The 12,937-nt window shown below is 45.1% G+C and overlaps 1 protein-coding gene across 1 annotated transcript in view; it reads right to left on the reverse strand.

Moving 5' to 3' along the window:
• Window positions 1-2,470: 2,470 nt before the first annotated feature.
• TTC1 (tetratricopeptide repeat domain 1) overlaps window positions 2,471-12,937 on the reverse strand; it is a 55,257-nt gene continuing 44,790 nt past the window's right edge. The window contains exons 7-8 of the mRNA XM_036847104.1: window positions 11,531-11,585; window positions 2,471-3,103 (exon numbers count right to left, since the gene is read on the reverse strand). Of these exons, the coding sequence (XP_036702999.1) occupies window positions 2,970-3,103; window positions 11,531-11,585 (189 nt within the window). The 3' untranslated portion in view covers window positions 2,471-2,969. The remainder of the gene's footprint in view (window positions 3,104-11,530; window positions 11,586-12,937) is intronic.

Below are 12,937 nucleotides of genomic sequence, written 5' to 3' on the forward strand. Positions count from 1 at the left end.
ACATGCCACGGAGCAACTAAGCCCGTGCGCCACAACTACTGAGCCTGCGCTCTAGAGCCCGTGCTCCGCAACAAACCACCACAGTGAAGAGTAGCACCCGCTCGCCGCAACTAGAGAAAGCCCGTGCAGCAACAAAGACCCAACGCAGCCAAAAATTAAAAAAAAACAAAAACAAACAAAAAAACTGGAGGCATATGTTTACAGGCCAGGTTGAATGATCACCATCTGAGGACATTCTACGTGGCTGCACAAGATGCGCTCGACCAGCTTAAAGGGACTCTTTACAAATGTCTTTTTAAGTGTCAAAAAAACAGATACTAAATAAAGGCCACAGAATCTAGAGACGTTTGGATAGAATGGTTGTTCACTTTGAGACCACTTCTCGTGGAACATCCTTTAATACCAATTTACTAAATTTCTAGTAAAGCAGTAGCTGCTGGTGCTATTAAGAATATAAATATGGCCCTTACCTTCCAGAAGCTCTTGGTCTATTCATGGAGGCAGATAGGGAATAGATCATAGTATTTTTAAACATGTGTTTGAGCCTTCAAGGAAATTCTAGAAGGAGATCCAAAATTATTTTGATCCATTGCAATGTCACTGGCATAAGTATATATACGATGTCACAGTGTGATTACCTTAAAAGTAAATTCTGGTATACCTTTTTTTTTTTTTTGTGAGGGGAGGAAGGCATCACAGAACTTTAAATCATACATCTTAGCAACAGGCCACCTTCCTCCCTTGTACGTACACTCTTCCTACTTTTCAACCCTTTCAGGATTTTTCTGTAGGTTTGAACAAACATTTTCAAAAGGTTTGAATCTATCTTTTCTTCTAGATTTTGGAAGCAGAAAAGTAACAGTGATAGATAAACTCCTTGGCTTAAGCAAACTCACACCTACTTAGGTTTCCTTCCTTTCCTTTCCAGGTATATTACTTGGCCCAATCACTAGAAGCACTTAATATTGGCCTTGTTTGGCCTCCTTTAAGATTTCAGCAAGGAAGGGGGGAGGAGGAGGAAGGATGCCTAAGAAGCAAAACCTCTACCCCCTGCAGCAATGGTACTGTCTTAAGAAAGGCTGTTTCTAGGCAAACAGGTTTATTTCCTATTCCTTGGAGACTCAGATAGCCTTCAGGAATCTCAGCCCTGACCTTTGCTTAGTCTCAGCAACTGAGCTCAAAAGTCATAATCTGACAAAGTGGTTTTCAAGGTGGTCCAAGGCTCCCCAGGGGTTCCTGAGACCCTTTCATAAGAGGTTATTTGCATCATTCTGTCACAAGTACACAGGTATGCAGAATTTTCCAGGCTACATGACATGTGATATCGTGACAAAATGAGTACGTAAGCAGATGTGAGAATCCTTCTATATTCTATCAAGCCACACGTTAAAGAGATCTGCAAAAATGTAAAACGATGTCTCTCTTCTTACTAAAATGTGATTTTTAGATTTTTTCTAAAATACTTGTATCAACATAAAACGTATTTTGTTATTTTTAAAGGAATTAATATTTAAGAAATTTGTTTTAATTTCGAATACGGTAAATACGAAGAGATGTAATCCACATAAACCAAAGCGCTCTTTAAATTGTTTTGAGTGTGGAGGGGTCCTGAGATCCAGAGGTCTGAGAAGGGCTGCTCCTGCCGGGGCAGCAGTGCACAGCACAGGATGCGCTCATCACCGCCGGGTGGGCCCCACGGCTTTCCGCTAAGCTTTCTGTACAACTTGTACGATTTCTCACACACACCTTTCGGGAAACATCAGATGCCAGATTTATCATAAAGACAGCAAAGCAAAATTAAAAACCACGTTCTCCTTCTCCCTTTCCCCTTATAAAGTGTATGAGGAATTCCATTTCAACCTGGGAGAAAGGCTTAGCAAATCACAAAGTGTGGATACAGCATACGATTCCACTGCCTACCAGCGCACGCTGAGGGGCTTTGAGGAACAGAGCAAAAGAACAGCACAATTCTTAACAACGGGAGCATGCCTACTGCATGTCACTTACAGAATTATACGTGTACTTCATTTCTAAGATGAAACCTGCATGTCACTGCCCTTGACACTCAAACCATAACAATTAAAAGCTTTTCACCAGCACTGATGACTAGGAAAAAAAAAAAAAAATCTACCTTTGAAACTTCTGGGTTCATGGAGTCTAAAAGAATATGGTTTTGTTCTGGGATTCACATACCACCATTCCTGAATGAAGCTATTTTAAGTTGAAATTACTAAGATTGATACTTGGTCAAAAACACTGATTTCATAATTATCTGCACAAACCTGGAGAGGCCCGGGACAGCTTGTAAGGTGAAGTTTCTGAGTCCTAATACATGGTAGGATGGTCAGCTCTTCAAGATCATCTTCAAGGTGGCAACTAAGACTCTGGGCAGACTTGTGGAATCCAGTAACACTGCTCAAAACCAACACCGCTTTAGCTGTTGTTATGGGGACAAAATTCACAACCCAGCTCAGACTGTCACACAAAGCGTTTTATTACCACAGAGGAAATTAGGAGATGTTGGAGCCCACGCAGGGCAGCCTGGGCAGTGTGTGTGATTGGGGCGAGGGGACAGCAGGTGGGAACCCCCTCGATCGAGGTTGGGCAGTCTCCGACCGGCAGGTTTGCTCGGCCCAGGAGACTCCAGCTGGGCTTGTTTTTGTGGAGCTCGGGGAGGTGAGCCTTGACAAGCAGGCTTTCTCCCGGACAAAACAAAGAACAGCCAGAACCAAGGCAACAGCTGCACAGACACCACCTTAAAATGGAAATCAAATTAGGCTCATTACATCAGGAACTGCATTTCACCCTGATCATAAAACAAGGGGGAGAAGGGAGCACTGGCCTCTACTAGATAGCCTGTCTTTGAGATAAGATGCTGTTAAACGGTAAACATTGGCGGGGCCTTTCCCCTTGCTAACACAAGCAGCATACAATTTCCAAGCCAGCTTTAAAAGCCATTGTTATCTTTGTTATCTGTTATTATTTGGATTTTGAACAAAATTGATGGAGTAGGAGCCAGTAGAGGAATCCTGTTTGATCTGGAAATTCTCTGTGGAGAGTCCAAAAGGCCGAAGAACCAAGTTCCCAAGATCTTTTAGTTTACCTGCAATGTAAAAGCAAAAAGTCCAGTAAATACAGGGAGTCAGCAGAAGCAGGAAAACCCCAACTGCCTCACTATCTGATTACAAAATAAAAAGAGAATCTGCAGTTAAAAAGAAACTCCTGCTTTTAAAATTATGAAACCCTCACCCCCAATGTACAGCAGAGCAATCACCTCACCGCCGTCCACCCTGAGCCGTGGCTTGCGTAGAGGAGCATGAGGGAGCCCGGCTGCGACAGCAAAGCCTCCTGTCCAGACTGGCCAGAGCCCCCAGGGGACAGGCTCTGGGATGAGCGGTGGGCTGCTCTTCCTGGGGCCTGAAGGCCAAGCCTGGCAGGGAGGGCCAAGGCCCCCCAAGTCTGTTCTCCATGAAACAGCAGAGTGACTTGCTGAATCTAATTCCACTCTGTGGGTTTCTACTGAACCTGGGTTCAAACTCAAGAGCCTCCTGCTTTTCCAAGTCTTAGCTTCCATACCGAACTCATCATTTCTCGGGAAACGGGAGATCTTGTTCTCTTGCACAGCACCATCACCTCGATAGCCCAGTCTCCCTCCCCAAGTTTCAGGCTTTCCTTGTTAATCACCAGGTGAGTTCATGTCATAAAGATGAAATGAAGACACACAGTATAACCATGGATTTTTATGCTGATTCTCCATACAAGACGGCCATGGAGTTTATACAGAAGTTGGAGTTTCCAGGACATCTGAGAGATTTACAGGGATATGTGGGCAACAGGATGGAATATCTGAAGCTAGGAGTGTTTTGGAAAATCTTGGCGAGGATGGGTGAATACGTATTTCAACCATTTCTAAACTGTTCTAATTTTTCTTGCAGGTCTGCTTCCAATGGAGATGAGGATGAGGGTAAAAGGGAAAGAAACCCCATATCATCAGAGGTACAGGTTCCTTCCCACCTTGCCCTTGTTAGCAGCTTTGTCCCTCTGAGGGCTCCCACCTTGAAATAAACCCCAGGTAAAGAACTTAAAGATGCATGGCCTTTAAATGTCAAGGCCTTTTCTAGCAACTCTTGGAAACTTTGGACTCAGTCTAAGATTTAGCCCCCCGGGAGCTCACCATATTCACGGTAAGTTCCTAAAACCCAGACTGACCACTCTCCAGGCAGGCTTCCCAAACTTCAACCTGGAACACATACGCTCAGTGCTGCTGATTAAGGAGAATCACCAGCACAGGCCTTGCCCCTGCGCACAGGTGGCAGCACAGAGAGGCCCAGAGCACTGCTGCAGGTAGATGGAAGCGTGAATAGGGGATCGCAACAAGCCAAGAAAACAGAGGGCCCCCCACCCCCACCCCAGAGAGCGTGAGTTAGCCAGAACTTGGGCAGTCTGTCTGTCTTGGGGCTGAAGAGAGAGGAGAGAGGACAGGGAGGAAGCAAACATTTAAAGAAGCCCAATAAAATGTCACTGCTGGCACGATTCTTGGCTCTTCTGACACGGAGTGAGTAAAGTAAGAAGGAGCCTCAAGGGCCACTCACGTCACAGTCCCCAGGAAGAGCCTGTCCCAGGGCCACTGTGGACTGTCAACCAAGCCAGGGGCCACCACCTGGGTTGGAGGGATCACTGCAAGTCCACCTCGACTGCCAGAACAACAATTTGAAGCGCAAATGTACATATTACTTGGTATCTACTATAGGAGGCGCTGGGATCTAAAGAATACAAGTTATTCTTGGCTTCTGAGATGCTCACAGCCTAGTGGGCAGCCAGACACAAGACTGAGGTGAGCCCAGAGGAGCTCTCAGGCCCGTTCAGGGGTGTGAGGAAGGCGTTTCAGGAGAGACGAGGCTCTGAAGGACAGGGAGCAGTTACTGAAGGTGGTGAGGAGGCCACTGCGCCCTGGAGATGGCGGCAAAGCAAGGGCACAAGCATTCAAACTGCAGATGGAGAGGGGGCAGGGGGCCTTGTGTAGGCCCGGACTTTGCCTAACTGGCTGGAGGACCTGCCGCCACAAGGAGCCATGGAGTGGCACCCATGAACACGTGCTTCTCCAGATGCAGGGAGCACAGTTCCCTCCATGCAGAGGTCGAGGGTCCCACGGCTGTTCACAGTCAGTGACCGAGTGGGACAGGGACAGAGCCGGGACCCCTGTGACAGTTACTCTGGCTCCCCAATGGCTTTGCTGAAACGTCCCCGGCACCACCCTGCAGTGCAGGACTTCTCCGACCCAACTCCTCCCTCCTCTCGGGGATCTGACGGGGCTCCCACTCACATCCAGCTCCTGCCCCTCTGCCTCACTTTCCCTTGCAGGTGTTTCCTCCAATAAATCTCTTGTCTTTCTTTTTTTTAAATTTATTTTAGGCTGCGCTTGGTCTTCGTTGCTGTGCGTGGGCTTTCTTTAGTTGAGGCGAGCGGGGGCTACTCTTTGTTGCAGTGCACAGGCTTCTCATTGCGGTGGCTTGTCTCTGTTACAGAGCACGGGCTCTAGGAGCGCAAGCGCAGTAGTTGTGGCACACGGGCTTCGTTGCTCTGCGGCATGTGGGATCTTCCCGGACCAGGGCTCGAACCTGTGTCCCCTGCACTGGCAGGAGGATTCTTAACCACTGCACCACCAGGGAAGCCCTCTTTTGTGTTTCTAATCAAATCTTGCCTTCTGTTTCTCCAAGGACCCAACCTAACACATATGGCATCATTCTTTTTTCCTTTTATTCTCGTATCTCTGCCTTTGTAACATTCCACAACAGCTTGACTATTATCACCAGAACAGTAGAACAGGAGATGGGAAGTCTGCTTGCTAAACAGACAACGTACATGAAGTCCCTGGAAGGTAGCAGACACGTAAAAAAGACACATGATTAAATAGTCTTCACATTAGAGAAGACCTGAGGTTAACCTGACTTGAATTAATTCAACCAACATGTACTAAGTACATATGTGTGGCGGGGATGCAAAGATACAGGACACTGTCTTTACACCAAAATAAGCTGGAAGATACGACACACACAGAAGCCAGTTCACATGTAGCTGAGATATAAAATGCTATGAGAGTCAATAAGAAGAAGATGCCCTCCAGCTTGGGCAGGGAGGAGGGAGATCTGGCAGAGCTTTGCGTATGCGAGCCTGCGTTTCAATCACCATCAAAGGACAGGCAGGACTGCAACCACTTGAGACGGAGGGAGTGGGCAGTGCAGGCAAAAATGGTAGGACCAGACGTACGGAGACAGGCAGGCAGGGGGGGCAGTGCGTCCAAAGGGCTGAAAGGGAGGTGGGAGAGCACCGCGAAGGCCACTGATGGTTTGAGAACAGCTTTCAGGGTTAATAATGCTACGGGGCAAAGTGAAGAATAAGCCACAAGAGGAGAGCCTGGAGGTGGTTCTGACAGAAAGTTGGTGAGACATAACGGGAAAGAGGCCGTTTAATTCACTGAACAAACATCTGATGTCTACACTGTCAGGTGAAGAAGCTCTGAAATTAGGGGTATGGAAATAACAGACACAAACTATATATATAAAATAGATAAGCAACAAGGATATACCGGGAATTATACCCATTATCTTGTAATAGCCTCAAATGGTGTATAATCTGCAAAAGTACTGAATCGCTATGCTGTGCACCTGAAACTAACACAATATTGTAAATCAACTACACTTCAATTAAAAAAAGCTCTGAAATTAGCGTAGGGCCAATGGGAACATAAGGAAATAGAGCACAACATTAAGGTACAACCAACAAGTTTTCGTGTCTACAAGATTCACCTTTTACTGTTTATGATGGTGGTAGAGACACACCTTCAGCAGAGATCATGCTCCTTCCTGGCTCTGCACACAATCACACATGCACGTATCTTCCTGCTGCTGTTCACAGTCAGGTTGGGCGCTCAGAGACAAGGGCAGCTTCGCTGAACCCAAGACAGGATCATCTGCCAAACTAGCCTATCTGCCACACTTTCCACTGGCTGCCAAATCCCACCCCTCCCCTTATCTGGGCAGTATTAGGTTCCTTTATTTCCACTTGTAGCAAATCTGACACCATGACTCAGCCTGAATGTGTCCACATGTCCCTAACTGTTAGGATCTCATCTGTAAGAGATCCCATGGCAAAGAGAAGAGTCCAACACTGCCTGTGCTCAGACAAGAACATTTATGACTAGAGATCAAGGCTTGGCACTGGATCCAGTTCTGATAAGTATTAATTTCTGTGTCTCCAAGCAACACTGTATTATAAAAACCCAACTGACTCATTACACATAATTTCTCTTCGGAGATACCGACTGTGCAGGAGTCAGTTTACCATCAGGAGAGCCTGGAAGGCCATTTGTTTTCTCCTCCTTAAGATCACTGAGGTTGGGCCCAGTGGAGTAGATCCTTTAGGACTTTCTCCTATTAGGAGAACCAAATTGCATCCAAGTGAATCCTGACACTGCATTTCCTCTTATGAGGCAGAAAGTAAGCCATGAAGCTGTGACTCTTGCTTTCCTCTGAGCAAAAGGCAAATTAAGAGAGCACAAAATAGAGAAAATAAAATTCACACTCAATTCAAATGCTTATATATTAGTTAGCTCTTGGGTGAAAGTGGAAGTGGAAAGAAGCCTTACCAAGAACTACCAAAGAGGAGAAGCTACAGGAGCAGCAACTAGGTAATGAAGCAAAAAGCAGGGCATCGAAACCCCAAAAGTGACATTCCCTACTGAGGGGGTGACAGCAACATGAACTGGCTGAGAGATGCTCCAGTGGCCAGAGCACATGGCATGGCAAGTGTACAGTCTGTAATGAGTACTGGGCAGGGCAGCAGGAAGAGAAATGTGAAAAAAAGAGCCTGGATTTCCATACCCACATGTATGGTTTCAGCAGTTTTAAGGGACAGTAACAATTTCGAGGCTCTCTTGTGATATTTGTCAAGGGAGCTGATTCTAGGACCCTCTATCATTTGCAGAGAAGCACACAATGCGCAGGAGTAGCCAAAAAAGATCTGTTGCATCCTCACAATGACAATGAACAAGTTACTTCTGGCTCCAAATCTAGCTTTTGAACATGGAACATACAAGGTGGTATTCTTAATTCAGTTCACAACTACACACTCATTAGGATGCTAATGGCCAGGAGTGAACACCTGAGTAACCTCAGGAATCAGGAGACCAGCAACATGTTCCAAGAAGGTGGAAGGAGGGCATGGTACAAGTGGAAAACCTGGGCTGGATGCGGAACAAGGCCCGCGTGTGCCGAGCAGCTGGGTGCCAGTGAAAGGAAGGTAGGGTTTCTGGGGCAGTGCCTCACCCACGTCTCTTGATCCTTCGGGGGAATCAAAGAGTTTTATGTCACAGTTCTAGGTTTTCCAGGTCAGGACAGCCTCTCGACTGAGGTAGGAAGAGCAGATCTCCCGGAATGGTTGGAACAGAAGCTAAATGCTCTGAGCCTCTTGGGGTGCTCTGTCCAGGACACCTTTCCCGCCTCACCACACCACTGACTAAACCCTTAAGTCATTTCCTGGCTGTAACAGCCGCCAGGCTATCTTCCCAGAAAAAGGACAAAAGAAGCACTCCAGTTACTGACCCCTTTCCTCAAATCCAAAGTCAGCATGACTGTCCCCTCTCTGGCAAGGACTGTGGCACTATGAGTGATTGCCACCCTGGGTCTCCACTCCTGCTCTAAGGATGACATTTATAAATGACAGACTAAGAAGAGAGGAGCAAGTATGTTCTACCCATTCATAATTCCAATTAGAATTTTTTTTCCCAAGAAGCGGGGTACGTAGCTCTTCTTTCTAACAAAAAGGAAGTCAAGTTACAGAGAGAAAAGGAAAAGCAAGTCAACATTATCAAACAAACTTGAGGACAATCTCATTTTGTTAAATAATCACATAACTTAGTAAATGCCAGTGACAAATGGTGTTAGTTTTAAAAATCTTTAACTGCCAATCTTCCAGCAGAAGCCATCATTCCCAGAGAAACTAGCACTAAAAATCATGCAGTCCACTGCAAAAAGCTTGCTCAGAACTTCTAAGCAAGTGACGTTACTCTGCGCTTCTAGAGGGACCAGCCTCCAAAAATCTCAAAGCACGTGAATCAAAGCTGGTTCATCTGTAACAAGGAAGGAAGAACACCAGAAAGCTCTTGTGGGGCTGAGAGTGATTTCTCCCTTTAAGGCTCTCCTACGGGAGGTGACACCCAGCACCAATATTTTATTCATGATCCTTATATTCATTAAGAATATAAAGGAAGGGGCTTCCCTGGTGGTGCAGTGGTTAAGAATCTGCCTGCCAATGCAGGGGACATGGGTTCAAGCCCTGGTCTGGGAAGATCCCACATGCCGTGGAGCAACTAAGCCCGTGCATCAGAATTACTGAGCCTGCGCTCCAGAGCCCGTGAGCCACAACTACTGAGCCCATGCGCCACAACTACTGGAGCCCGTGCACCTAGAGCCCATGTTCCACAAGAGAAGCCACCACAATGAGAAGCCCACGCACTGCAATGAAGAGCAGCCCCTGCTCACTGCAACTAGAGAAAACCTGCGTGCAGCAAGGAAGACCCAACACAGACAAAAGTAATAATAAAAAAAAAGAATATAAAAGAGTCCAGCCATTCAGACTACTGATGTGTAACAACAAACTGACATATTATTTACCAAGCAACTTAAGTTGTTTACGAAGGGAACAACATAAGTAAAAGTCAAAGCCACAAGACAGGAAACATCAGCTCATTAGAATTTAGAGTGGCAAGGACAGATGGAAGTTTTGATTCCATCTGGAACTGACAATGGCAGTAAGATTCAACTTATACCTATCCCTTTATCTTTCCATATTGGTTCAAAACAAGTGGACCCAGAGACCAGTGCCTAAGTGTCTTTTCCAAATCCACCATGCTCATTCACCAAGTCATCTCTTTCAGCATGAAATCCAGCTCAGCTAAATGCAAACTATTTCTTTCTTTCCTTTTTTTTTTTTTTGCTAAAATAAAGCATCATTGTGAATAGTAAGAAAATGTTCTTTTCCCTCTTCTTTGAAGAAAAAGTACCTCCAAAATAACTTTTCTGCTCAAACATGGTGTCAAATTTAATTAAACATGTGAATTAGGGAAAGAGCCAATTTTGGAAAAACTGAGGAAGGCTCCAGAAATCTCCCCAAGTCTGAAGCATCTCCCCTTGGAGTCTGAGTCTATCCAGCAGGGGCCGGAGGGCTTTGGATCGACTAGGTTAGTGGCTTCTTCTCAATCAACTTTGCTATCAGAGTGATCTTTGGGGAAATTTGTCTCATTCTCTGGATACTGATGCCTAAAGGCCATAAATGGCCAGGCTCAATTTATTTTAAATGATTTTCCTTTAGTCCCATGTGACTGCAATTCACAATATAGATTTAGAAAATATTCATAAGGAAAAATATATAGGAGGTCCTGAACAGAGAACTATCAGACAGGTTATAAGCAGACTATGCTGGGCAGGTCTCTGTCCAGGAGCCTTTACTCCCCTTAGTCAAGCAGACTGTTCATGAGAGGAACTCTCTAATTCCAACTATAAACATGCTTTGGCAAATACAAGAAGTAACTAAAACATGGGTCAAATGAAACCATTTCCCCAACCCCCCAACCCACAGTCTTTTCCCCCTTCCTATTTACTACTAATTCTTGCCCTCTCATGTGTTCTCAAACACTAAAGGGACTCTGAACGCCATTTTCAAAAGAAAAATCCCCTTGGTTTTGACATGGTATTGGCCTGTACTGATTGCATCCTAATGAACTTAAAACCTGAAGTTGGGACTTCCCTGGTGGGGCAGTGGTTAAGAATCCGCCTGCCAATGCAGGGGACACGGGTTCGAGCCCTGGTCCGGGAAGATCCCACATGCCACGGAGCAACTAAGCCCGTGCACCACAACTACTGAGCCCATGCTCCACAACTACTGAAGCCCGCGTGCCTAGAGCCTGTGCTCCAAAACAAGAGAGGCCACTGCAACGAGAAGCCTGTGCATCACAATGAAGAGTAGCCCCCGCTCGCCACAACTAGGGAAAGCCCACACACAGCAACGAAGACCCAATGCAGCCATTGGGTCTATAAATAAATAGATAGACAGATAAATAAAAAACACAAAAACCAAAAAACCTGAAGTTGTTTACTCAAATGAAGAAATTCAACTGTTTTTATGAAATTCATGATCTGAAACAGAGGTTGGTGGCAGCCCAGGTTGGGAGTTAATTATGTTTGCATTCTTGAAGGCAGGAAAATTTTCCAAAGAAAAAAAACAAACAACACACACAAAATGGAAGTTTAGTTTTTGAAAAGCTGCTATCCACTCTGAACCAAACTGCTCATTCTAGAGTTAAAAATGGCTAAGAACTCACTAGCCCCATGGTACTGGTGCCCACAACAAACGAAGGGCCCCAAAGCTATTTCTAACTGCTGTATTCTCCTCTAATGAATAAAAAGTACTGATGGCCCCATCCCCAGCTTCCTAGCTATTTATGGTCAAGAGAAGGTAAGGAAAGCAGACTTACCTAACATATCTTCCTTTAGTCTTTCATTACGTTCCTCAATTTGCTTAGGTAACCTCTGAGGGAAAAAGCACCAAAACGTGGGTTGTGAAAATATTTTGGCTTTATTTTGAATTTGAGAAACATTAAAAACCTCATGTGAAAGTGAGACCAGGTTAAGTACATATACATGAGCCTATTAAACATAGAGAAAAACAAATGTCTGTCTGCGGGGGAGCTACAGAGACAGGAGTTTGGTTTGGTTCAATGCTATATTCCCAGTTCTTAGCACAGTGGCCCAAGGAGGACCTCAATAAAAACTTGGTGAAACACACACACACACACACACACACACACACACACACACACACACACACACACACACACACACACACACACACACACACACACACACACACACACACACACACACACACACACAGAGAAAATGTCTGAAAGGATACAAACCAGATGTTTACAGGGGTATATTTAGGTGGTGGGATTATAGGTGATATTTATATTATTAATTTTTTTGCTCATTTGTATTTTTTAACTTGAAGTTCTTTCTTTATATAATCTAATTTGTTGAGAAAGCATCAGATCGTTTCAGCCTTGGCACTACTGCTATTCTGGACTGGGTAACTGCTGTAGGGCTGTCCTGTGCATCGCAGAATGTTTAGAGCATCCCCAGCCCCCACTCACCAGATGCCAACAGTACCCTCCCAGTCATGACAAAGTGCCTCCCCACACTGCCAAATGTCCCCTGGAACCAAATCACCTCCAGCTGATCCAGATTAGAGTCTTCTATGGTCACTTTTAGCTCTGTAATTGCCCCCAAGTACTCTGGGAGTCCAGTATTAACTCAGTTGTAATAATTCAAGATAAAATAAATTCTTTATGCATATGACAGCTAGCTTTAAAAAAAGGCTCCCTTTCACGGAACTCTTAAAACTAATTTCACAAGGATAAAGGCTACCAAGAATTTAGCCAAGATTTTAAGAACTCTATTCCCTTTCCTCATGTCACATTTAAGTTAATTCTAACACCATTCAGAAATACGTTAAAAGTCAGATAAAGGATTAAAACTGCTTTCAAATTGCTTATGTATTTTAATTACCCCAACGAGCCCTTCTCCCATTATTCAAAAGATCTGTTGTTACTGAAGGAATTCACCTCAAGTGGGTATAAAAACAAAGCAAAACAAAACCCAAACCACCTAGAATATTAGTGCAGGGAGATGAGTCAACATTTCTCAGGTCAGCTTGGTGGAATAACAGTCCCATGAACTAGATGGGAACCTGTATAGCAGGGGCTCAGATGCCCTCAGGGGCCAGAGAGGAAATGTAAATAAGTAATGGACCGGGTGTAAGGCAATAGGACGGGCATGCTCAGCATGGAATCGAGAGCTCCAGCTGAACGCCAGCGTGTGGG

The sequence above is a fragment of the Balaenoptera musculus genome, chromosome 3 (assembly GCF_009873245.2).
Source record: "Balaenoptera musculus isolate JJ_BM4_2016_0621 chromosome 3, mBalMus1.pri.v3, whole genome shotgun sequence".
NCBI lineage: Eukaryota > Metazoa > Chordata > Mammalia > Artiodactyla > Balaenopteridae > Balaenoptera > Balaenoptera musculus.